General features: G+C 41.1%; 2 protein-coding genes across 2 annotated transcripts in view; one reads left to right on the forward strand and one right to left on the reverse strand.

Moving 5' to 3' along the window:
- Positions 1–1,244: 1,244 nt before the first annotated feature.
- Prpf38a (pre-mRNA processing factor 38A) lies at positions 1,245–14,049 on the reverse strand. The gene is made up of 10 exons (XM_069987221.1): positions 13,757–14,049; positions 12,878–13,037; positions 9,706–9,827; positions 8,308–8,393; positions 5,551–5,661; positions 3,458–3,570; positions 3,034–3,060; positions 2,850–2,947; positions 2,134–2,182; positions 1,245–1,376 (listed from the first exon to the last, which is right to left on the reverse strand). Exons 1-10 carry the CDS (start codon positions 13,884–13,886, stop codon positions 1,334–1,336), a joined length of 939 nt encoding a protein of 312 aa, XP_069843322.1. The 5' UTR covers positions 13,887–14,049; the 3' UTR covers positions 1,245–1,333.
- Positions 14,050–14,212: 163 nt separating this feature from the next.
- The window catches only part of Orc1 (origin recognition complex subunit 1), a 28,535-nt gene continuing 15,768 nt past the window's right edge, over positions 14,213–26,979 (forward strand). The window contains exons 1-6 of the mRNA XM_069987225.1: positions 14,213–14,367; positions 16,792–16,891; positions 17,410–17,537; positions 19,150–19,328; positions 20,418–20,736; positions 26,257–26,623. Coding sequence (XP_069843326.1) covers positions 16,797–16,891; positions 17,410–17,537; positions 19,150–19,328; positions 20,418–20,736; positions 26,257–26,623 — 1,088 coding nt within the window. The 5' untranslated portion in view covers positions 14,213–14,367; positions 16,792–16,796. The remainder of the gene's footprint in view (positions 14,368–16,791; positions 16,892–17,409; positions 17,538–19,149; positions 19,329–20,417; positions 20,737–26,256; positions 26,624–26,979) is intronic.

The following is a 26,979-nucleotide window of genomic DNA, read 5'->3' on the forward strand; positions in this document are numbered from 1 at the left end:
GCTGAATTTATGCGGAGATTTACCCAACTACACCAAACGTTGTAAATGTCTCAAACTAAACTTGTTAGGAAGAATGTATCATTTTCATTACCACTATAAACCCTCATTCTCTGTCCCTCTAAATTAAAAAAAAAAAAAAAGAAAAAGAAAAGAAAGGTTTCTCTTCCTGGTATATGTTTATGACTTTGACACTACTGTTAAGCAACTCAGGTCAAAACTAGGCTTTGATGTTAATACTTGTTGAATAAAGACTGAGCATCTAAAGCTGGAATTCAAGGCTTATGGGACTGAACAAATGGCAGTATATAAAAATGTATTGCGCCGGGCGCTGGTGGCTCACGCCTGTAATCCTAGCTACTCAGGAGGCTGAGATCTGAGGATCTCGGTTCAAAACAAGCCCGGGCAGGAGAGACCGGGAGACTCCTATCTCCAATAAAACCACCAGAAAACTGGAAGTGGCGCTGTAGCTCAAGTGGTAGAGCGCTCGCCTTGAGCTGAAGAGCTGAGGGACAGCGCCCAGGCCCAGAATTCAAGCCCCACGACCGACAAAAAAAATAAAAATAAAAATAAAAATGTATTGCATAAAGGGTATTAAGATTGTGTAGCAGTGCTTACCTAGCAAACACAAAGACCTGATTCAATCCCCAACAAAATAAGTAAAATAGTAAAGGCTACTAAGTGCTATTTGTTCAACTACTTGATGAAATTGGGATTAAGTCTGGAAGAAGCCTATGTTTATTTGAATATTATATTATTCAAAAACTTTGGCTAACCAGTGTTTTAATTAAGAATATGTTGGACAGTTTTGTTTTTTTTAAACTACTGGAGTTTCTTGGACTATTGCTTTGCTAGCCAGATACTGTACCACTTGAGCTATATGCCCAGCCCATTTTGTTTTTTTGAAAAATAGCAGTAGCACAAACCCCAGGATTTTCAAAGCAGTTCTTATTTTAGAGTAAATCAAAAACTAAAGTACAGAAAAATGGCAAATAAGTTTAATAGCAAAAAGGGAAAGGGTCACTGGTTGGCCATATCCTTTCCTTCTCATTCATCATCTCCAGTCCCCAAATCCTTTCTATTAAGTGTGAATATAGTCCTAGTTGGTTTGGTCAAAAACTGACCTTAGAAAACATCCTTCAAAGATGTTTACTATTGAAAAAGATAATAAAACTCAGCACCTCTTTCATTTAAGAAAATCACAAAACCAAAAACTTGGTTAAGAGAAAATTAAAATTCTTGTCGTTGCCTGGAGCGAAGATCTTAATCTTTCCATTTAAACAGATTAACTTCATATCCACAGGAGCCCATTTGGACTAAAACCAAACTGAGTCCATTACTCATTTCCTCTTCGGCTCTTCTTATGGCTTTTCTTAGACCTGAAATGGAATACATAGAAATCTTAAAGAAAATATAAGGAAGAATTACTATGACACCCAATATATTTGATGTGTAATTTTTTTTTTATTTTTAATGATTCAGAGCAATACTCTGAGCCCAGGTATTACTATTTAAAATATACTACTAAGGAAATTACTTCTTTAAAGGTTAAGAGTGCATCTAATACTGTATGATCCTAGATGTTTCTAATGAAAGTAACTTCTCCAAGGTCACACAACTATTGCATTTTAAAAGTTGGCTCTTAAAACCCAGATCCCCCTAGATCACATCTCATCCATTCTCCAAAGCTATAATCCTATCCAGACCGCCCCCCCCAAAAAAATTTCAAAACAGAAACAATCCTATCAATGCCCAGGACAAAAAGCCTATTTTTGTCTTAAAGGATTTTCAATATCCCTATCAAAACAAGAAAGTTCAGGTCCAAGTTAGTTGTAAATAGGACTTTAATTTCTGAGAAAAGGTTTAAATTTATTTTTGCTGTTGTACTGGAGCTTGAACTCAGGGCTTTACATTCTCGTTTGGCTTTTTCACTCAAGAATGGTGCTCTACCAAATTAACTCACGTCTCTACTTGGGGCCTTTTGCTGGTTAGAAGAAGAAAAGAGTCTCACAGAATTTCCTGGCTGGGTTAGCTTTGAACCATAATCCTCATATTTCAGCTTCTTGAGTAGCTATAGTTACAGGTATGAGCCACCAGTGCCTGCTTTCAATTCTTAAAAGAGAGATCAAATCATACCTTTCAGGAGACTTTGAGTGGCTTCTATGTCTGTGACTACGGTGATGACCTGGGGAAGAAAAAGTTATTTGATGAGTCAGAGCTAACTGAAATTTTCTCCTTCCCCACCAATCCTCCCTTTGGCTTTGTATTTTTTTGGCCTGTGCTGTTGTTCCATCTCTGGTCGAGGTCACCTCACTATTTGGAATTTACTAATGAAACCCCATACACTCAGAACTTTATGACTAATTTCATAAACCCAACACTGTTTTTTCCCAAAGTTAAGCCGTATTCCTATAATATCAAATGAAAAAGTGAAACCCATCATATTTTCAGAGTTCGCTCTCTCTCTCTTTTTTTTTTTGCCAGTCCTGGGGCTTGAACTCTGGGCCTGGGAGCTATCCCTGAGCTCCTTTTGCTTAAGGCTAACACTCTACCATTTGAACCACAGCACCACTTCTAGTTTTCTGGCAGTTAATTGGAGATCAGAGTCCCCTAGACTTTCCTGCCCAGGCTGGCTCAAAACACTCAGATCTCAGCTCCTTAGAAGCTAGGATTAAAGGCATGAGCCACTGGTGCACAGCTCTACAGAACTCATGTCAGATTGAACACTAATTTTCAAATTTTGTGTCCATCTCCTTTTTCTGTACTTCATTTCCTGTACTGAAGAAGGCTAACTGTTCCCCCTTATATTTCTTTGTTAAAACAAGCAGCAGCAAAAGGCCTAAATGCTATACCTGGAGATTTGGAACGGGATCTGTGCCTTCGATCTCGGGACCTGCTTCGGTGACGTCTTGGACTCTTGCTCCTATGCCTTTCTCGGCGGGGGGAGGGGCTGTGGAAAAGACTGATCATTCACCAGATCTATTTGGCAGTATATCATAATATTATACCCTCTCCAAGTAATGAATGATGGCCTACCTTCTTCTTTTGGGTGATCGACTCCGCCTACAGAGAAAGGAAAGACAGAGGAGAGCCTAGCTTAGTGCACTGGATGTTGTATGTTGTAAAAATGGTTCCAATTTTTTCTGGGGTGAGGATTTATCCCATTGGTCCTGATTGTTCCTCTTAACTTTTCTCTTATCCATGTCCTCTAACTGTAACTTTTTAGCACACTTACTCACTTTGGATTGACCATGTGTTGGAAAAACACTTGCATGAAACAGCTAGCTCCTACTTCACTGTGTACTGAAGCCAAGCTTGTATCAGTAACTACACATTTAGGAAGAACAACAAAAATAGTTTTTATGGTTGTTTTCCAAAGACTGGCATTTTTCCTTCCCTGAAATCAAACTTATAAGCTCTAATGGTTAGTTTTCCTGAAGGGGGCCAACTTGAACCTGACCTTCTGGGTGACCGACTCCTACTCCTCCTGTAGCGCAATGTAGGAGATCGCCGGGGCTTATCCAAGTCTCGGTAACTTCTCCGGCGGTGATCAGGTGATGGTACTCTTTCCAGCTGGAAATAAGACAGATGGGTAAGCTAAAAACAGCAACTCAGTAACCCACTTTACAGTCTTCTCTCTATCCTGTCCCAAGTGATTTTACAACATAGTGATTTGATTATATAGGGAAATAACCTTGACAAAACAAAACAAAACAAAACAAAAAACTACCAAGGTCAGGGGAGGAGGGAGGGGGAGATGGGAAGGGATGGGAAGGGGAAACAAAGGAGGAGGCAACAATGCTTGACAAGAAATGAACTCATTATCTTGTCCAAGTAATTGTAACCCCTCTGTACGGTATTTTCACAATAAAAAAAAAACAAAAACAAAAAAAACTACCAACAAATAAACGTTCCAATAATCTTTTATCATCCTAGTGTTGGTACTGTCATTCTGAGATATTCTGTAAGTACAGTAAGAAATTAGTTATAAGCTGGTGCTGGTGGCTCATGCCTGTAATCCTAGCTACTCAGGAGGCTGAGATCTGAAGACTGAGGTTCAAAGCCAGCCTGGACAGGAAAGTCCTTGAGGCTCTTATCTCCAATTAACCACCAGAGAACAGGAAGTGGCACTGTGGCTCAAGTGGTAGAGCACTTGCCTTGAGCTGAAGAGCTCAAGAACAGTGCCTAGGCCCAGAGTTCAAGCCCATGACCCCCCCCCCCAAAAAAAATCATTATAATGCATATTTTAAGGTGAATTTCCAATGTTAAAAGAAAAAGCACATCAATAAGGCTAATCACAAAGTGACTGAATATGGTCCCTTGCATTGTTTTGGAAGAGGGTAGATTTAAGATGTTTTGTCTTTTGAGTATTTACTTAAAATCTCAAGAGTAATTGGTGCCAAGTGTTGGTGTAATCCTAATTACTAAGGAGACTGAGATCTGAGGATCACAATTTGAAGCCAGCCTAGGCAGGAAAGTGAGATTCTTTTTTTTTTTTTGGTTGTCCTGGGGCTTGAACTCTGGGCCTGGGCACTATCGTTCTGCTCTTTAGCTCAAGGTGAGTGCTCTACCACTCCAGATACAGCGCCACTTCTGGTTTTTCTGAGTAGTTTATTGGAGATACGAGTCTCATGGACTTTCCTGCCCAGACTGACTTTGAACCATGATCCTCAGATATCAGCCTCGGAGTAGCTAGGATTACAGGGAGTAGCTAGGATTACAGGTGTGAGCCACTGGTGCCTGGCTATGAGATTCTTATTTCCAATTAACCACCAGAAAATGAAGTGGTGATGTGGTTCAAAGTGGTAGAGCACTAGCCTTGAGTGGAAAAGCTCAGGGACGATGCTTAGCACCTGAGTTCAAGCCTCACAACTGACCAAATTTTTTTTTTTTAAAGAGTAATTGGTAATGAGTGTAAGTGTAAATTCTTAAAGACGAACAGAGGGGAAAAAACAATAGTTACGGATATAAGAATAGAAGGAGCATGATAAATAGATATGAAAAAGAACCATGTTACAATTACATAAATCTAAGTGTCCTAGCTCAGCAGTAGGAAACTGCTTTTCAGGGTGGGTGAAAATATATATGAAAACGAACACATTCCTTTAAAAAATATAACAGTAGCCTAGTACAGTGAATGGGAGAGGCTGTGTTAATCCCAGCACCCAAAGAAAAAACAAGAACATCCTCTCGACTTATGAATTAAGGACTATTGGACTCTAAAGCTCATAGTTAAAAAACACTTTTTTTTTGGGTCCGGAACTCTGGGCCTGGGCGCTGTCCCTCAGCTCTTCAGCTCAAGGCTAGCGCTCTACCACTTGAGCCACAGCGCTACTTCCGGCTTTTTTCTTTTTTCTTATGTGGTGCTGAGGAATCGAACCCAGGGCCTCATGCATGCAAGGCAAGCGCTCTACCACTGAGCCACCTTCCCAGCCCTCCTAAAAAACTTTTTAAAAGTATTTTTGTTGTTCAAGTTGAAAAACAAACCTGGAAGCAGAAACAAAAGATAACCATTCCCAACCCCCTCCACCTTTACACTCTCAAGTGCCTCACCTTCTCATCTTCTTCTTCTTCCTCTTCACTGGACTCCACATCATCCATGTCTTCTTCTAGAGCACTAACTCGAGGTTCCAGTTGCTCAGCTTCCTCTAGCACATAGCGTTTCTAGAGAACATAATGAATTTAGGGTTCCTTTCTATCTCCTTTACATCCTGAAGCCCCAATACTAGACTTCCGGGTCTGACAGAAAAGCCAAATTCAAGATAAGAGTCCAATTTGAGCTAGGCACTGGTGGCTCACATCTGCAATCCTAGCTACTCAGAAGGCTGAGATATAAGAACTATGGTTTGGCCAAGCACCGGTGGCTCACGCCTGTAATCCTAGCTACTCAGGAGGCTGAGATCTGAGGATTGCGGTTCAAAGCCAGCCCTGGCAGGAAAGTCCGTGAAACTCTTTATCTCAATAAACCACCAGAAAACCAGAAGTGGTGCTATAGCTCAAGTGGTAGAGCACTCGCCTTGAGCTGAAGAGCTGAGGGACAGCGCAAAGGCCCAGAGTTCCCCACAGCGGGCAAAAAAAAAAAAAAGAATTGTGGTTTGAAGGCAGTCTAGGCATACACCAAAAAAAGTCTTAGTCTGCCCAAGCTGTCTTCAAATTGCTATTCCCAGATCTCAGCCTCCTTAGTAGCTAGGATTATAAGCATGAGCCACCAGCACCCAATTTCACTTACGAAGATTTTTTTCATTCACCATAATTACTCTGTAGTTCATCTGTTACTATATCAACACTTAATTTTTATTTCTGAGTAGTATACCATTGTCAGTATATGTCACAGTATTTTCATCTATTCACACTTATAGATGAACATATGGTTTCCGGGCAATAAAAAGTAAACTGTAGGGCTGAGAATGTGGCTTAGTGGTAAAGTGCTTGTCTAGAATGCATGAAGCCCTGGGTTCAATTGCTCAGTACCACATAAACAGAAAAAGTGAAGTGGCACTGTGGCTCAAGTGGTAGAGCTCTAGCCTTGAGCATGCATAGGTTCAGGGACAGTGCCCAGGCCCAGAGCTCAAGCCCCACAACCAACAAAAAACAAATAACTTTTAGAATGTCATGTTGATGCTCAAAATGTTTTAGATTTTGGAATATTTCAAATTAAGGAAGTTTAACCAGTGAATTCTATGTAAATATAATCTTGTGATTATTTTCCCATTTTTTTATTGTCAAGAGAAAAGTTTATCAATCACAAGGAACTTGTTAGAACTCTTCAGTCTTTGCATTCATATTTAAGTCTATGATTCCCTTCAAGTACTTTTTACTTGAAATAGTGTGAACAAAGGACAGAGGTTCACTTGTATGCATATGGACACTAAATTGTTCCTGCACCAGTGCAGGAGAGACTGTCACTTCTCAATAGTATTACCCTCACATATCTTTAGAAAACCAATGTCTGTGTATGCAAACGTTTATTTTAGGCTCCTTAATTTTATTCCACTGATGCTTTTTTTGCTTTTTGTGCCAGTCCTAGGGCTTGACCTGAGCTTTTCTGCTCCAGGCTAGCACAGTACCACTTTACACAGCTCTAGTTTTGGCTTTTGGGTAGTTAACAGGAGAAAAGAACCACTTTACTGCTCAGGCTGGCTTCAAACTGTGATCCTCAGATCTTAGCTTCCTGAGTAGGTAGGATTAAAGGCATAAGCCACCAGTGCCCAGCAAGATAGTTGATTTTTGAATACTGATCTCAGATCTGTATAAACAGATAAATTGCTACCCAAACTGTGATGTTTGCACACAATGAAGAACTGTCCAGCAATAAAATGTAGTCATAAATAAGCCAAGTAAAAAAAAAGACCAAAAAAATGCTTAATTTCAGAATGCAACCTAATCTTATCTGTTTTATAGCCTTACTCTTTTTTTTTTTTTTGGGGGGGGGGAGGGTCCGGTCGTGGGGCCTGAACTCTGGGCCTGGGCGCTGTCCCTCAGCTCTTCAGCTCAAGGCTAGCGCTCTACCACTTGAGCCAGAGCGCCACTTCCGGCTTTTTTCTTTTCGTTTATGTGGTGTTGAGGAATCAAACCCAGGGCCTCAGGCATGCAAGGCAAGCGCTTTACCACTGAGCCACCTTCCCAGCCCCTAGCCTTACTCTTTATAGGCATAACAATTGGGAAAAAAAATCTCACAAAGTTTAGAAACCTCTACTCTAGCTATGGTAGCCTTGCTATAACATATCAGAAAAGAAAAATTTCCTATTTTAACTATTTACCCTTAAAACTCTATCCTCAGGTATTTTATCTGCTTTCCTCTCTTCCTCTATCACTTTTATTTTTTATTTATTTTTTGGGGGGGAGAATAGTTGAATATGACCAGTGCCTCATACTCATGAGGTAGGCACTATACCATTTGAACCACACAGCCAGACCCGTTTTATGTTGGTTATTTCAAGACAGCATCTCACTTTATGCTCAAACCAGCCTAGAGTGTAATCCTCCTATTTGTGCTTCCCTTTGTCACTAGGGTAGCAGGCACATATCAACATTCCAGCCATTGATTGAGATGGGAGTTTTACAAACTTTATGCTTTATGCCCTGCCCAGTCTTGAACCATAATCTACTGACCTCTACGTTCCAAGTAGTTAGTATTGCAGGTTTGAGGCACTGGGCTGGACTTCTCTATCATTTTCATAGATAAAAAGAGTACTTATTAAGACAATTTGTAAGAGTCAGGGCTTTAATGTTATATATATCTGGGTTTGTCTCTCTTATTTCCATCATGGAGGGAAAGGGTGACCCCCAACAATAAACCTTGTATCTTACCTGGAGCCGGGGAAGAATAATATCGCAGACTCTCTCACTGTGCAGTAATTCATCAATGAACTCATCTACATGCATCAGTTCAAATTCTGAAAGAAAAAATCAGTAACTCAAGCAACCTGAAAATAACATATTAGGTAACAAAAAAGAAAAACAATTGGAAGACTTTATATGAGGCCATCTACAGTCTGGGCTTAGAAGCAAAGACGTAAGGGATGAATGAAGCTGTCATAAGGTACAATAGTCCAGATTATGTATGGGTAATCTTGTAACTCAAGGTAATTTTAACAGATCCTATAACTGTCACATAACTTATCACATGAACTCACAATGTTTCTGAATATAAAACACTTATCTTTTTTGACACATTGTCAGCTTTAAAAAACTTCCATAGTATTTATCATCTTAGTTTAGTGGGTTTTCAACTTCAACCAATTTTGTACCCTTCTTACAGAAAGTGCTACCTGTACCTGATGGAGAGTGGCCAGGGATGCTGCTAAATATTCAACAGTGACAAGACAACCCACATAGCAAAAAGCTATCAGGACCACAATATCAACATATTGAGAAATCCTATTTTATTTTTATATGACAATCCTAAGTAACTCCAAATGACAATGTTCGTATCCATCTTGTTCACCATGGTATTTCCATTATACAAGTCCTAGCATACCAATGGCACTTAATATCCTTAGCATAAAAAGTGTCTCTTTATGAATTAAAAAAATGTATCATTAGATTTTAAGTGACATTCTTACATTTAGTCTATACTCTGCAGTACGGAATACAGTTCTAGACAAGAGGCCAGTAGAAAAAAAATGTGACAAGCTAGGTGCTGGTGGCTCAAACCTTTAATCCTGGCTACACAGGAGGCTGAGATCTAAGGATTACAGTTTGAAGCCAGCTGGGCAGGAAAGTCTATGATACTCTTATCTCCAATAAACTATTCAGAAAAAGCTGGAAGTGGCACTGTGGTTCAAGTGGTAGAGCACTAGCCCTACCACTAGCAAAAGAATCTTAGAGACAGTGCACAGGCCAAGAGTTCCTGGACTGGCAAAAAAAGAAAAAAAGAAATAACTGTGATGATGTAATATTTGGATGGGTTATAATAGTACTCTGGATCTACAGTTTGTGGGATGGAACATGTGAGGAAGATGCACATGATACCAGGCAATGATTAAGATAAAATACAGTTGGAAAGTGTAGCAACCAGGGGCTAATTGGATATAGTCAAACAGAAACTAACACTGGAGCTAATATTCTCTGAGAGAGAGGTAAGAAACTACATTAACGCAGATGAAGAGCAACATACCTTTTATGTTATAATCTGAGAGTTGAGACACTGATGCCAAGAAAAATTCACTTAGGAAGAATAGTCCAGAGATCGGGCATCATACTCACCTCCATTTCGATTCTGGCTCTTGATTTTTCGATAGTCATTGTACAAAGGCTCCAAATACTTGTAGCAATCAATTGCGGTGCCTGTCAGCCTCATGTAAAGTGCCCCCAACATGCGGACATACCTGACAGAGAAATGACAGTAAAATGATAGACCTTCCTAAGAAATTCCTATGTTTTACAATTTGTTTTTCTTATTATAGCAACTGAATAATGTATTGTTCCTTCTTGATAGACAAAAAAGCTGCAATTTGAAGATATAAAAGAATAAAAGATAGCTAAGATATGGAATCCTGAATTGAAGTTCCTATTCTATCAAATATTAGCAGTGGAAATTTGGTACATGGTACTCAACTTTCAAATATATCACCTGTAAAGTTTAATTCAGAAGATTATATTAAAATAAATGAGATGCTGGCCGTGTCTGTACGCACGCACGTGCACGCACGCATACACACACATGTGAAGACACACATGCCTATCCCTGGGCTCAAACTTAGGGCCTGGGCGCTGTCCCTGAGCTTCTGTGCTCAAGGATAGTGCTCTACCAATTGAGCCACAGCACCATTTCTGTTTCTTTTTTTTTTTTTTTTAATTCTTGTATCTTAATTAGAAATTTACTACAGGATGGCTTCAAACCATAATCCTTGGATCTCAGCCTCCCTTGTAGTTAGGATTTCTCCCAAGTGTGAACTACCAGCACTAGTAAGACAATGATTATAACAACAGAAGGTATAACACATATTTAATAACTATACCAGAACAAGTACAGATAGCCAGTCCTGTGAGTTCTGAAAATTCTGATTCTATAATTTACAGTGATAATGAGCAAATTACTTATCAATCTTTATAAAATGATGCTACCTAATTACTGGCTTAGTGTATGAAATAGCAAATGTAAGGAAAAATAAAATACTATGCATAGTATGTAGTGCCTATTAAGTACCTATCAAAGCTATTTCCCATCAACTTTTTGTAAGATTCCTTCTTTTTCTCTTATCTCCTATATCTAGCTACTTACTCAAATCTTCACTTGGACACTTCTTCACAAAGAAACTTTGAGTTTCTTTGTGTGAGGAACAAAGTAATATAGCAAAGAATATAGGATCTAAAGGAAAGTTTGATCCTCTAGTTTTGGTGGCAGTCCTAGAGATTAAACTCAGAACTTCAGGGCTGGTAAGCAAATGTAAAATAGGAACAGAGCTGGGCACGGGTGGCTCACGCCTATAATCCTAGCTACTCCAGGAGGCTGAGATCTGAGGATCGAGGTTCAAAGCCAGCCCGGGCAGGAGAGACTGTGAGACTCCTATCTCCAATAACCACCAGAAAAACCAGAAGTGGCGCTGTAGCTCAAGTGGTAGAGCATTAGCCTTGAGCTGAAGAGCTGAGGGACAGCGCCCAGGGCCAGAGTTCAAGCCCCACGGCTGAACAACAACAAAAAAAAAGTAGTGAGACTCTTATCTCCCAGAAAACCGAAAGTGGCACTGTGACTCAAGGGGTAGAGTGCTTGCCTTGAGTTGAATTGCTCAGGGACAGTACCCATAACTGACCAAAAAAAAAAAAAAAAAAGGATTTAAGTGCTAGTGTAAAAATGAAAGTCAAGCGCTGCTGGCTCATACCTGTAATCCTAGCTACTCAGGAGGAGATCTGAGGATTGTGGTTCAAAGCCAGCCCAGGCAGAAAAGTCCCCGAGACTCTTATCTCCAATAAACCATTCTGAAAACCAGAAGTAGTGCTGTGTCTCAAGTGGTAGAGTGCTCACCTTGAGCTGAAGAGCTCAGGGACAGTTGCCCAGGCCCAGACCCATGACCAAAAAAAAAAAAAGAAAGAAATGAATTACTATATGTAAAGTCCTCACAACACAGTATGGCACAAGATCAGCATGTGTGTACGCACGCATGTGTGCACACATACACACATTTTATAGTATGTATGTGTATATGTATATTTGTATGTGCCAGTAATGGGACTTGAAATTGGGATCTTATGCTCTCAGCTTTTCACTCTCAGCTGATACTCTACCACTTGAGTCACACCCTCAGTTCCAAGACCAGCTATTATATCTGTTCTCACATTTGTCTGTGAGTTTCTTGATGAAGGACAATTAAATAAAAGCAACTGATATTTTTTTATGTTTGCCATGTAATGAATGGGCACTGTTTTGAAGTGCATGCACTCCCTTCTTTAATTTATATATCTTTAACTGAGTAGGAATTACTCTCCCTGTCCTGTTTTACAGGTAAAATATGGAGCTTGAACTCTGGGCCTGAGAGCTGTCCCTCAGCTCTTCAGCTCAAGGCGAGCACTCTACCACTTGAGCTACAGTGCCACTTCTGGTTTTCTGGTGGTTTACTGGAGATAAGAGTTTCACAGACTTTCCTGCCAAGGCTGGCTTTGAACCGCGATCCTCAAATCTCAGCCTCCTGAGTAGCTAGGATTACAGGCGTGAGACACCAGTGTCCAGCCACTAAGGAACTTTAAGGTCACAGGTCATGAGTAATAAAATTCTGGATATGAATATAAATTTAACATGTTAACTACCACCTTATACTGTTTCCTCCACCGCTCAGTATCCATTGTCTACCAACACATCAGGCATTCCTTCTGCTTAACTGTACATACAATAAGCCTGCCTCATTTGTGGATTAACTATACAAGTCTTTGCCAACTGCAGTTAAAACAACAAACCAAAAACATCCTAAGAAATTTCAAAAACAAAAATACTTTGTGGAGGGAAAAAGTTAATAAGGTGGAGAGAAGAAATTCAAAGGGGAATACAATCAGAACAAGTAAGTAATTCAAGGACTGAACAGCAAAAACCTACATGGGGGAGCTCTGTGGAAATGAGATACATTGAGTGCACCCCTCTTTTGTTGGGTCAGTCCTGGGGCTTGAACTCTGGGCCTGGGTGCTGCCCCTCAGCTCTTCAGCTCAAGGCTAGTGTTCCACCACTTGAGCCACAGTGCCACTTCCTGTTTTCTGGTGGTTAATTGGAAATAAGACTTTCCTGCCTGTGCTGGCTTTGAACTGTGATCCTCAGATCTCAGCTTCCTGAGTAGCTAGGATTATAAGCTAGGATTATAGGCGTAAGCCACTAGTGCCCAGCTGAATGCACCCCTCTGAAAGCCCAATCTGAACCACAAAAACTTACACTTTATAACAACATTTCACTCACTTGAAATCTTCATTTTTAATAAATTCAACAATGATATCCTTCTCAGGTTGAATCTGAAGCATCTTCAAGGTTAAACATAGAAAGGGAGTTGGTTTTATGTTTCCACCATAGACACCACCAACAAACCTCAACTCCATGGCTTTATCCACAACAAGTTCAGCTAAAGAAATAAAAACAGTATGTCATGTCAGACATAATTTTCTTGGTTGGAAGTGGGGAAATCTGAAGGTATGGAGGTCCTAAGTAGTCAATAGGAGTTCAATATTAGAAGAAGTGCACGTCCATGATAATAGCTAATATAGACTGAAAGATTACTACATGCCAGACCTTCTGGTAAGTATTTAATATTACTTATTCCTTACAATAAATCGCTGCAAATTCCATGTAAGAAAAAAAAAAAAAGACTACGAAAAGTGATTTACTTGCGCAAGGTCCACAGCCTGAGTATCATACGACATACATTTAATACCAGAATCTGAACACAAGATGGGAAGACTTCCTAGAAGACTTCTCTCAAGCACCGGAACGTGGGAATATTGGAACTGCCAGATTATGGACAGTATGAATTTGGTTATGAGCCAGCTAATTTTCTGTTGCTCGAGTTGGTTGTCTCTTATAGGATTTCTTAACACTGGAACCCAGCAGGCAACCAATCTATATGAAACGACTCAAAGAACCTAAATGTGACGTTCTATCAGACTCATGAATCCCCAATGCTCCACACAAGTCTAGGCACACAGTAGGCGCTCAGTTTTTCCGAATGACTGACATGCTCCGTTCCAGTAAGAAGGAGCCCTAGGTGTTGGTCCTATGCGTACCGAGTGCGGGTAGAAAAGGGCCACACGGCCGCCGAGGTGGGGCCCGCGCCGTCTTCCTCACCTGTAAGCCCAAAGCACTCTTCTTTCCAATACTTGGACTCGTAGATTCGCGTCCGAATGATCTTCTCTACAAGATATTGAGGGTTGGTACCATGGATGCTATGTGCATCCTTCACCGTACGGTTCGCCATTTTAGAACGCTTTCAGACCTACTTCCGTCGACTCCTTTACTGCGTCACACACAAGTTAAAGAAAAAAAAAAATATATATATATATATCTCCTGAGGGAGAAAGGGAAAAAAATCTACCCTGCTTAGGCGGCCATCTTGGAACCGGAAGCTACTGCTTGGAACTTCCGTGAGTTGCGCGCCGAGCGAATCAATGCTGGTCGAGGCACATTGCCGGAAGTAGGTGAAGCGCCCTTGGGTAGGCGGGGCGAGCTTGGTGATGACGCCACACGGAGGCAGCCTGGGGGCGGGGTTACGCCGTTTGGCGCGAAATTTTCTTTCCTGTCTTTCCTTGCGGTTCGGAGCCTGGGAACGGTTGTGGCTGTGGCGTGCTGAAAGGACGACTGCTAGGGCAAGTTAGAGTTGCTGCAGCCCCTGGAGCTCCCGAGGCGGTGGCAGTGGGAAGCGGAGGCTTGCAGCCAGCCTAAGGAAACTTTGGCGGCCGGTGAGTGCGGCGGCCCGCGGGGCTGGACTGGGGCGTGCGCCTCTGGAGCTGAGGACGCTCCCCGCAAATTCAGTCACTGATTCACTCAGCACTCACGCACCGAGCGCCCGCGGGGTGCCAGGCCGTGAGGAGAGGTCCTTGCTCCCACCTCCGGGTGCCTTAAAGACGGCCGGGTCTGCCCGGGACTGGGAGTGCGCTCCTTGGAAGGAAGGCTTTATCTGCTTTCAACGCCCTTCCTCCCCCACCCTCTCCGCGTTGGTCTTTCAGCCTTTCCTCCCGTCTGCCCCGCCTTTGAAAAAAAAAAAAAAAAGCACTGGTAATCCTATCCTCCTTAGCTTTAACGCTTTCACCGTTGCGGGGGGCAGATGTTATCAATTCATTTTAATAAGATTGTAATTCATTTTGGTAACCGTTGAGCCCCGAGAAGAGTCTGGTCGAGGTGACTAAGCCTCCCCGGGCTTCTGGGCTGCCCTCTACCTTTTCACTTCCTCTTGGTCCAACCCAAAACACAAGGGCAAAAAAACCCACTGAACCTAGAGGAATAAGATTCGAGACTCATATCCTGACCTACTGTTTGTTAAACCGCAGCAGTTACCTTTAATTTTAGTAGTCTGCAAAACATGAATAAAAAGATACGCTTTTTTCTGTTAGGTGGTTGGTGAATGGAATTTCTAACATGAGGGCATGATTTATCAAACTTCTCTGCAATGTTTTTTGGGTTTTTTTGGGTCCGGTCGTGGGGCCTGAACTCTGGGACTGGGGGCTGTCCCTCAGCTCTTCAGCCCAAGGCTAGCGCTCTACCACTTGAGCCACAGCGCCACTTCCGGCTTTTTTCTATGTGGTGCTGAGGAATCGAACACAGGGCCTCAGGCATGCAAGGCAAGTGCTCTACCACTGAGCCACCTTCCCAGCCCCACCATTCTTTTTTGGGAAGTCTCTGCACTGAGAGTGGATGAGATGAAATGATGGGTGAAGGCAAGAAAGAGCAGAGTTCATTGAGTTCTATATTTATCACATGCACTCTCCTATATATATGTCATTCTCTGAGGAAAAGTTCAAAAAATTAATCTGGAGTGCTGAAGATGCTACATTTTGGTTCCTAACTTCAGTTTAATAGCATTTTGAGAGATTGTTTCAAATTTTGTGTTAATCTGCTTTTCATCATTGTGACAGAATTCCTGAAATAACTTAAAAAGAAAATGATTTATTTTGGCTCATAGTTTCAAACATTTCAGTCCAAGATCACTTGGCCTGTCACTTTAGGCCTGAGGTAAGGCCAAACATTAGGGCAAGGAGTATGTGGTAGCATCAGCTGGCAATCAGAGCTTTGGAGGTCCTACCTTGGGGGCAGGTACTTTAAGCTACATTGCTTTATAGTGCTGATAAAATATTCCTGGTTCTTGTCTTTTTTTGGGGGGGTCCGGTCATGGGGCCTGAACTCTGGGCCTGGGAGCTGTCCCTCAGCTATTCAGCTCAAGGCTAGCTCTCTACCACTTGAGCCACAGTGCCACTTCGGCTTTTTCTTTTTTGCTTATGTGATGCTGAGGAATCGAACCCAGGGCCTCATGCATGCAAGGCAAGCGCTCTACCACTGAGCTACCTTCCCAGCCCCTGGTTTTTTTTTTTTTGTCGGTCATGGGGCTTGAACTCTGGGCCTGAGTGCTGTCCCTCAGCTCTTCAGCTCAAGGCGAGCGCTCTACCACTTGAGCTACAGCGCCACTTCCGGTTTTCTGGTGGTTTATTGGAGATAGGAGTCTCACGGTCTTTCCTGCCCAGGCTGGCTTTGAACCGCGATCCTCAGATCTCAGCCTCCTGAGTAGCTAGAATTACAAGTGTGAGCCACCAGCGCCCGGCTCAGCCCCTGGTTCTTGTCTTTTTATTGCAGATTTGTATTTCTGATAGAATGCTATATCATAGCACATGTTAATTTGTTTTTAAAAATGTGTTCAGGTGGCTCATGCTTGTAGTACTAGGTACTCAAGAGGCTGAGATCTGAAGATTTCAGTTCAAAGCCAGCCTGAGCAGGAAAGTGTGAGAGACTTAAAAAAATTTTTTTTCGTGTTTTTTATTTTGCCTCTTTTGGCCTTTTCTGTTTATTTGGTACTGAGGAATTGAACCCAGGGCTTCATGCATGCTAGGCAAGCACTCTACCACTAAGCTACCTTCCCAGCCAAGTCTGAGAGACTCTTATCTCCACCACCAAAAAAGCTATAAGTAGAGCTGTGACTCAAGTGGTAGAGGCGTGGCCTTGAGTACAAATGCTCAGGGATAGCACCTATATTTTAAGTTCAAGCCCAAGAACTGGCGCGCATGCATGCGCACACACACACACACACAGCTGAGCTCACTGAAGGAAGGAACTGACTATATATTAATCTCTATCAGAGTCATTGTTATAGAAACTGAATTAAGCCTTTTTCACAGGAACCATGACACCATACTCCACAAGGCAGAAGACCAGACAAATATACTCATGGGTTGGCAGGCCATTGTTTGATCGACAGCTTCACTACCAAACCTACAAGTGAGTGATAGGGCTCTTTGGTTGGGCTGGGAATACAGCTGCTCTAGCTAAACTGTTAGGAAAAGGTATCTAGACAGTTTAAGTTAATGCAGATTGAGGACTGAAGGACAGTAGACATGCACTGATTATAAGAACACGGTAGCATAAATAGTCATGGGGCTAAGTTGAAGTCGGATATTAAAACCTCATAGTATGATAATGTCATCTACTTAAGATGAATTCTGTATAACTTCATGGAGATGATAAGAGATGTTGTTACTATTACCTCAGCTCAACATTTTTAATGTTATTGGGCAGATTTCATAGTTCATGTTAAGGTCTGTAGATTAATCACTCATGCTAAAATAATTTATTTAGTCTATGTTGTCTACTCTTGGTTTCTTAGTAGGAGAGTTGGTTAGTGTGAAGAAACTAGGGAACTTTCTGGTTTAAGAACACCTTGCTCTGTACTCAGGGAGGATTTAAAGAACTTTTCCCACCCCAAGAATTTCCTAACATATTTCTGGTTTACTTTCTAGAGAAATAAGTATGAAAACAAGAAGTTGTCCCACTGAGATTCACATCCAGGTTGGACAGTTTGTGTTGATTGAAGGAGATGATGATGAAAAACCTTATGTTGCTAAGTTGATTGAGTTGTTTGAAGACGGTGAGTTTGGGGCTGGAATGAAAGCCATTCCTTACTAGAAATAATTGGGATGTGGCAGGTAGAAAAGGCTGCTGTATGTTCACAGGTGCATGCAGGACATCCAATTATCACTAGCTGTTACCTCCTTCATCCAGAAACTTCTTTACTTACTGGAGCAATAGTGGGTAAAATAATTTAGGTTTTCTACTATTTTTAGTAGTGGGTAAGAATAGCTATTAAGGTAGGACTTGGGAGATGAAGCGAAAGAATGAGTTTAAGAAGAAGAGAAAAAAAATTAGTGATTTTCAGTATGAAAGTTGTTCTTTAATTTACATGAAGAAGTAAAATTGCAAAAACTTCTTTACAAGGGAGGAGAGAAATTGGATTAGGAAGATATATCATTTGGTGTTCAGTTAGGAAAACAAGTGTCTTGGTTTTACTCAGAGGAAGGAAACTTGTATATATAGTCTTGGAAAGACAGCCATTAATACAGTATCTAGCATTTAGGAGGCTGAGGCAATATGTAACTTAGTCTATATGGTGAAAAGGAAGAAAAGGCAGTGTTTCCTAGATCAGTAAGTACAGGAAACCATGACTGCTCCAAGAACAGAGAAAACTAAAGGGAAGATGTCTCAACTCAGAGCTTACAAGCTCCCATTCAGCTTCTTCCAGGGTGCTGAACTGTAGAGGGCCCAGTAGCCCTCTGCAAATGAAGAGAGTACACAGGAAGGTGGGATTGGGGTAGAGCTCTGAAGGGGAGAGTAAGAAGAAAGAGGAATTTAAAGCTAAACCAAGCTACCTCTCCCTAAGGACCTAGGAGAGGAATGGCCAGAGTTATATAGATGATCCTGTGGCACTTTCTGTGCCTAACATAAAGACATAAAGACTAGGTGAGCTGAATTGATAAAGATCTTTTATGTTACACAATTAGAAGGGATATTTGACCAGGATGGAGAGAAACCTCATCAAACTAATACCCACTAGGTGGAGCACTACAGCAGATATGTGGACCTAGCGTACAGATTTCAGATTCCTTGTGGTTCTGTACTGGGTGGCTTCCCTCTCTTGAGAGAAGATGAAGATGGTGATGATGATACTATGGAGTGTTTATCTTTTCATTTGGAGTTATTAATGATATGAATAATATTTAAATGATTATATGAATGATAGTAAAGCTGAAGATTACAAGTGTAGGTTTGCCTGAATCCTATCAGTAGTTGCTGCTAGAATTCTTGCCAGGATGTCTTTTTTTTTTTTCCTGCTGTCTTTGTAATCATTAACTTGTAAATTTTGTCCATTGATGATTTGTGATTGGACAGCATCTCACACACATTTTTCATAATTCCTTTGTCCCTTGATAAAGCCATTAAAAAGTAAAACAACAGGAGAAGAGGGTGGTTGGAGGGTAGAGTCAGATTGTTGCTGCTTGGTCCTTTGACATTTGAAAAATTATCAGAAGTTCTTGGGGAAAAAAAGCCATAGCCCCAGTACCTATCTTATAGGGTTATGAAAATTAAAGGTAATACTTATTGAGGACTTGGTGCAGTGTCTAGTACACCAGAAGTGCTTAACAAAATGTCCTCATCTTCGAGCCTTCACATTTAATCTTCCCTTTCCTATCTAATTCTCCTAGATTCTAAACTTCATTTCAAGAAACGTGCTCGAGTACAGTGGTTTGTCCGATTCTCTGAAGTCCCTCTCTCAAAACAGCATTTGTTGGGCCGAAAGCCTCATAAACAGGAGATATTCTGGTATGACTACCCTGCTTGTAATAACAACATTAGTGCTGAGACCATCATTGGCCCTGTTGAGGTAGGTAGTGCCTTAATCTTGGGTTCTGTCTTGAAGCTTACTTCTGTTTGTGTACTAAACTTCATGACCTCAGAAAAATTACTGGTTTTAATTTGCCAATGGAAGGGAATGATTTTTTTTCCTGCCATCTCTGCTTGCCTTTCTGCTTTATCTCAGCACCTATTTAATGAGAGCATATATGTTAGGAGCCTCCTGGAGGTAGTGACATTTGAGTTATGACCTTAGGGATGAACTGAAATTAGCAAATGTGTTAACCAGAGGGAAGTTATATTTAGAGTGGTATTGTGAGGCTGCATATGTCATGTGAAATAAAGACTTGACCTTGAGTACAAAGAGTGCTAGTTGTTACAGACAAATCTGTATTAGAGGATTTTAAAATAAATCAGGATATAACGAGTTACTATTTGTTTGAAAACTAAATACCGCTTATTCTTGGAGCAACTTTAGGCTTCCAAAGTGGGATTTGATTGAAATGAAAAATGTGGCATTAGGGTGATTAAGGTGCCTGGTTTAAGAGTTGAGCAGAAAGACTTAGATGTGATATGACTATGGTAATTTTTCTCTGGGTTAAACGAGTGACTGAGGGAAAAGCAGATGTAGAAGTTGAAGCCACAGGATGGATAGATTTGGCAGGGCAAAGAGAGCAAACCTTTAGCCAGAGCACAACGGTGGAAACGAACAGAACTATAAAAACCAAGCTTGGCCAATGAGAGCAATGAGGTGGGCTGAATTTATACGACATTGAAAAATCAGTTTCAATCATCTTGGTGTAAAAGGTATCTATTATCAACTATTGAGCATGTTTAAAGAAGTTTTTGTGTGAGATTTTAGTCTAATTATGTAGAATAAATAGAAATGAAAACAGTGTAGTGTATAGGAAAATCTAGAAATAATCTAAGAATGAGATGATGTGTATTTAAATAAGGATGATAGTAGGAATTAAGAAACAAAGGTAGAAAACATTTAAAAGAGTGAAATAAAAGGAATAATTTTCTTTACTTTTCATTAACATCTTAAGCTATTAATAAGTGATAATCTTGGCTTAATTTGTCTTCATCTCCGTTTTCATTTATACTTCCTAAATTCAAGATAGTGGCATTAGCGGCAGATGAAATATTCCCTGTGGATCTCAAACACGAGAAGACACTATTTGTAAAACTGTCTTGGAATGAAAAGAATTTTAAACCACTGTCTTTAGAACTACTTGCAGAATTAAAGAAACTACAAGGAGTTAACTCTATATGCCAGAAACCCCTGGAAGCTAAGACTATGACACAAGAAAGTCCTTCTTTGACCACTGCAGAACATGTGGTCAAAAGGATTGAATCAAGTCATTCTTCCTCCAAATCTCGCCAAACTCCCACTCATCCTGTCACCCCCAATGCAAGGAAAAGGCTGGAGCTTAACGGTAAGTATGGAATAAATTGCAGTGAGCAATACTGGATTGAAGGATACAGTTAAATATTTGTTTGACAAGCTGGGCATCAGTAGCTCAGGCCTGTAATCCTAGCTACTCATTAGGCTGAGATCTGAGGATCAGGGTTTGAAACCAGACCAGAGAGGAAAATCTGTGAGACGCTTTTTCTTTTTCTTTTTTTCTTTTTGCCAGTCCTGGGGCTTGAACTCAAGGCCTGGGTACTGTCCCTGATCTCCTTTTTTGCTTAAGGTTAGTGATCTACCACTCGAGCCACAGTGCCACTTCCAACTTTTTCTGGGCTGGCTTTGAACCACAATCCTCAGATCTCAGCCTCCTGAGTAGCTAGGATTATAGGCTTGAGCCACCAGTGCCCAGCTGTGAGACTTGTATCTCCAGTAACTACTCAGAAAAAGCCAGAAGTGGCATTGTGCTATCCTTGGGTAAAAAAGAATCTCAAGGATAGCACCCAGGCCTTGAGTTCAAGTACCAGGACCAACAATAACAACAGAGAGAGAGAGAGAAATATTCATGTGACAGTATTGAGTTAGTATAGCAGTGGGCTAGGTATTGGTTGGATAGGCAGTGAAATATATAGAGGATTAGTTTTGTCATTTTAAAGTAGCATTAAAACCATTTGTTAGATTGGAGATATAGCTCAAGTGGTGGGACTCCAGCAGTTAGAAAGCCAAGCAATAGTGTAAGGCCTTGACTTCGAGCCCAGGACCAACACGAAGAACATTAACATGAATTTGCAATCATTACCATCATCTTCAAATTTGTGCTCATTAAACCATAATACCTGATCCCTCTTCTTCTCCCCATCCTTTGGAAATCACCATTCTCTTTGTTGTAATGAATTTGACTAATCCCTAGTGACTGATTCGTTTTACTTACTGTAATGTATTTGAGGTTCTTCTGTGTTAATACTTTGTATTATAATTTTTTTGGGGGGGGGTCCAGTCGTGGGGCCTAAACTCTGGGCCTGGGCACTGTCCCTCAGGTCTTTAGCTCAAGGCTAGCGCTCTACCACTTGAGCCACAGCACCACTTCTGGCTTTTTTTCTTTTTGCTTATGTGGTGCTGAGGAATCCAACCACTGAGCTACTTCCCCAGCCCTATAATTTTTTTTTAATGGTACTAGAGTTTGAACTGATGCTCTACCAATTGAGCCCCTCAGCCAGTTTCTTTTTTGTTGGGTATTTTCAAGGTATGGTTCTCACTTTATATTACCTGGGATTGCCTGGACTTTGACCCTGCAATTTGTATTTCCCTTTGTTGCTGGGATGACAGGCACACACCTCTGTTTTTCATTTTTAAAGAACTGCAATATTGTTTTACATAGTGGCTGAATCATTTTACATTCTCGTTAGCAGTGTCCTTGTCAATGTAAATTTTAATTTTTTTAAGTAGTATCTACCCTTATAATATTAATTGGTAGCTCTTTGTGGTGGGCTCTTCTCTGTGTGTGGGGGGGGGCGAGAGAACTGGGGTTTGAACTCAGGGCCGCTTTCTCTAATTTGGCTCTACCACTTGAGCCATGACTCCACTTCTAGATTTTTGTTAATTGGAGATTAGGACTTTCTTGCCTAGGCTGGCATCAATCCACAGTCCTCAGATCTCAACCACCTGAGCAGTTAGGATTATAAGGAGCCACCAGCACCTGGCTTTTTCTTTTTTAAAGATTAAAGTTAGCAACTCTCCCATCCATTTTTTCCCATATCCTCTAGTCTCTGTTAACTATCATTCTGTTGGGTTGGTTTTGGTTTTGGTTGTGGGACTTGAACTCTGGGCCTGGGCGCTGTCCCTTAGCTCTTTAGCTCAAGGTGAGTGCTCTACCACTTTGCCACAGCACCATTTCCGGTTTTCTGGTGGTTAATTGGAGATAAAGTGTGGGCTGGCTTTGAGTTGAGATCCTCAGATCTCAGTCCCCTGAGTAGCTAGGATTACAGGCGTGAGCTACCAGCGCCCAGCTGGTAACTTTCATTCTATGCTCTACCTCTATTAAAAAAAAATTCTACATATATAGCTAAGAGCAGGGGCTGGGAAGGTGGCTTAGTGGTAGAATGCTTGCCTCGCATGCATGAGGCCCTGGGTTTGATTTCTCAGCACCACATAAATAGAAAAAGCCGAAAGTGGGCGCCGTGGCTCAAGTGGTAGAGCATTAGTCTTGAGCTGAAGAGCTCAGAAGAGCCCAGAGTTCAGGCCCCACGACGGACCAAAAAAAAAAAACCCTGATTTTATATTGTGATTTATTTGATTTATGATGTGGTTTTGATTTGCATTTTTCTAATAGTGATGCGAAGTTCTAAATCAGCTCTTTCTTCAAGAGCCCTACTATAGGAATAACATTGCTTTTTGATCCCAGAGAACCATGAAATAGATACATTTAAAAATTCTCAGTCATACTAACAATTCTAATCCTAACTATAGGGTGCTTCCATAGTCCATAATTATATCAGTTCTTCAAGAGGAATGCTTCTTCTCAGGAGTAATATTGATAGACATAGAATTGTTCCACAATTACCAGAAGTCAACTCACTAGGTTTATATCTGATTATCCCTGTAGGATATATTCCATAGACTGAGGAAAGTTACTTAGATTAGTTGTCTTTCTCTTGAAAATAAATTATTATCAATAGTGTACAGTTTGTATTTGTATTCAATTTTGTTTTAAAAGTTTTACTAAATAAAAAATATTGTTGGATGCCAGTGGCTCATGCCTGTAATCCTAGCTACTCAGGAGGCTGAGATCTGAGGATCACATTTGGAAGCCAGCACAGGCCGAAGAGTCTGTATGACTCTTTTCTCCAATTAACCATCAGAAAACCAGAAGTGGAACTGTGGTTAAAAGTGGTAGAGTCCTAGCCTTGAGTGAAAAAGCTCAGGGATAGCACCCAGGCCCTAAGTCAAGCCCCATAACTCACAAAAAAAAAAAAAAAAAAATTAAACAGGTATGCTCACTGAAACTACTCCCTCAAGGCTTATGTGGTGCTGAGGAATCGAACCTAGGGCCTCATGCATGCAAGGCAAGCATTCTACCACTGAACCACCTTCACAGCCCAATGTTTCATGTTTTAAGACCATAAAATCCAATCTAGATGACATTAAAGTCATTGAGCTATAACTTATATACTGTAGCATTTCCCTTTTTAGTGTTCCAAATTCTTAGAACTAGAAGTGTTTTGGATTTTGAAATATTTGCATATTCATGAACAGATTTTCCAAAGATAGGACCAAGTCTAAATACCAAATTCACTTAGACACTTAGCCTGAGCCAGGCACCAGCACCAGGCATCGTGAGCCAGGCTCATGCCTATAGTACTTGCTACTCAGAAGGCTGAGATCTGAGGATCATGGTTCAAAGCCAGCCCAGGCAGGAAAGTCTGAGACTTGTATCTCCAGTTAAACACCAAAAAAACCCTAGCAGAGTTATGGCTCAAATGATATAGCTCTAGCCTTAAGCAAAAAGTCTCAGGAACAGCGCCCAATCCCTGAATTCAAGTCCAAGGACTGTCACAAAAGTAATAAGTAAATAAACCTAGTCTGAAGATAATTTTATATGATCATAATGCACCACATACTGAGCCTATATTCTGTGAGCCTTTACAAGTACATAGATTACATAACCACCATTATATCAAGACTAGAAAAGATTCACTCTGGACTATGATTATTCTCCCCTTTGTAATCAGCCTACTCCGTACATCCCTCCCCCCAACTCCTGATACCCAACGATATGTTTTGTCGTTTTTTTTGAAATGTCAAAAAGTTGGAGTCACAGTCTGTGGGTGTGAGTCTCCTTTTACTTAACAGCATGAAACTTGCCATATTGTCACATATGTGGCTACTTTTATTGTAGGGTATGCTCCATTGTATGGATTTATTGTAGCATTTCCAGTCCCAGAAAAAGTATACCTAGTTTGGGATGATTATGAATAAAGCCACTTTAATGATTCATACACAGGCTCTTTGAGTGCTGTATGCCTTTGTCCCACATATCCATGCATGGCTCAAGTGAATTCTTTGCTTAAGCTTTCTTCCCCCTAACTGTCTGCCATCTCTTCTTTGTTCTCCTTACTTGTCCTTCTCTCTTCATTTTCCCTTCTTAGTTTTAACCTTTTTCTCAAACTGTTTTCATTAGTCCTTCAGTGTTATTGGGAACTTATTTCACATTGTAGATACTTGTGCCTGTCATCTCAGACCAGTTCCTTATGGGATGAGGGCCAAGATTGAGTCTCATTTACCATTCAACTTTTGTTGACCTGGTACATGCTTTAGCCTTTTTGTTTTCTTTTTTGCAATTGGGTTTTTCTTTTAGGGCCTCAGGTAGGTGTTCTACTACTTGATATATATATACACACAGAGCTCTTTTTTGCTGCCTCAGACTGCAGTCCTACCAAGATTGTAGCTATAAAACACCATGGTCACCATGTTTTTGTTTTTTTATCTTTTTAATTTTTTTAAACTGTTACTATAAAGGTGATATACAGAGGGGTACAGTTATATAAATCAGGTAAAGAGTACTTTTATTTATTGACCATATAACCCCTTCTTTGCTCTCTCAGCTTTTTCTTCCCTTTGGTTTATCATGAGGCTTGAACTCAGGGCCTGGGCACTGTCTCTGAGCTTTTTCACTAAGGCTAGCACTCTACCTTTTTTTTTTTTGTCGGTCGTGGGGCTTGAACTCTGTGCTTGGGCGCTTTCCTTGCGCTCTTCAGCTCAAGGCGAGTGTTCTACCGCTTGAGCCACAGCGCCACTTCCGATTTTCTAGTGGTTTATTGGAGATAAGAGTCTCAGAGACTTTCCTGCCCGGGCTAGCTTTGAACCACAATCCTCAGATCTCAGCCTCCTGAGTATCTAGGATTACAGGTGTGAGCCACCAGCAACCAGCCACTCTACCATTTTTGAGCCACAGCTCCACTTCCAGTTTTCTGGTGGTTAATTGGAAATAAGAATCTCATGGAGCTGGGTGCCGGTGGCTCACGCCTGTAATCCTAGCTACTCAGGAGGCTGAGATCTGAGGATCATGATTCAAAGCCAGCCCGGGCAGGAAAAGTCCATGAGACTTATCTCCAATAAACCACTAGAAAGCCGGAAGTGGCGCTGTGGCTCAAGAGGTAGATTTCGCGCTCACCTTGAGCTGAAGAGCACAGAGACAGCGCCCAAGCCCAGAGTTCAAGCCCCATGACCGACCAAAAAAAAACAAAAAACAAAAAAAAACTCATGGACTTTCCTGACCAGGCTGGCTTTGAATGGTGAATCTTAGATCTCAGCCTCCTGAATATCTAGGATTACAGGTGTGAGCTACCAGTGCCCAGCTGCTTTGCTTTTTTAATAGCTCAGTTATATCTGTGAGTGCAGGGCTGGGGTATAACTTTAGTTATGAGTATACTTCTGATGAGATGAAGGGCTAGAGTATAACTTTAGTTATGAGTATAGCTCTGATGAGATTGGGAATGTGTATATTGCTTTGTACAAATTCCCTCACTATCTGTGATGTTTCTTGTCTTAGATTGTCCCAGGACACCTAACACTAGGATATCCCAGCAGACTTCGTGTGTTGCCTTGGGTTCTCCAGGAAGGACTAAAAGAAAAGCAGTTTTCCTTGAGTCTACCTCACCTTATAAGAAGTCTCAGCTGGATGGAGTCAAGGCTTCATCTCCAGTGCTTAAAGTCCCAGGAAAAACTGGAGAGGTTCCATACTTTTGTGCTGAGGATGACAAAAAATCTTCATCTGAATGTCAAATGACCCTAAGAACCCGAGTCCCCACTCTGAAAATCATGGAGACTGAGGAAAGCTCACTTAGCCCTGTCAGAAGAGATAAGAGATCTTCAGTGGTGCCTTCTGTGATTCTGAAACCAGAAAAGATGGAAAAGAGGTGACTAGACACTTGACCCTGTCCACAGAGCAATTTGAGATCTTTCAGAACAAACTTGACTCACAGAATCCCTCAGGGGCTTTTCTGAGCTGTTTCTATAGCTAATGGATGCAGCTCAAGACATTGGCACTAGGAATCTATATTTTGACATGTTCTGGATAATTCTTACACACTTAGCTATCATTTGAGGACTGTTGCTATAGAATGTTTTTTCCTAAACCTGCATTGCTTGTGGTTCAGTATTTCATTAGTTTCTGCAGCTAGAAAAGATTTTGAGAGAGTATGCTAGGCACATAGCACCTTGAGCACATCTTCAGGCAGTTCCCCCCAACATACACTTTTTTTTTTTCAGGTTG

Source organism: Dipodomys merriami, unplaced genomic scaffold (assembly GCF_024711535.1).
Source record: "Dipodomys merriami isolate MVZ:Mamm:240054 unplaced genomic scaffold, mDipMer1.0.p SCAF_34, whole genome shotgun sequence".
NCBI lineage: Eukaryota > Metazoa > Chordata > Mammalia > Rodentia > Heteromyidae > Dipodomys > Dipodomys merriami.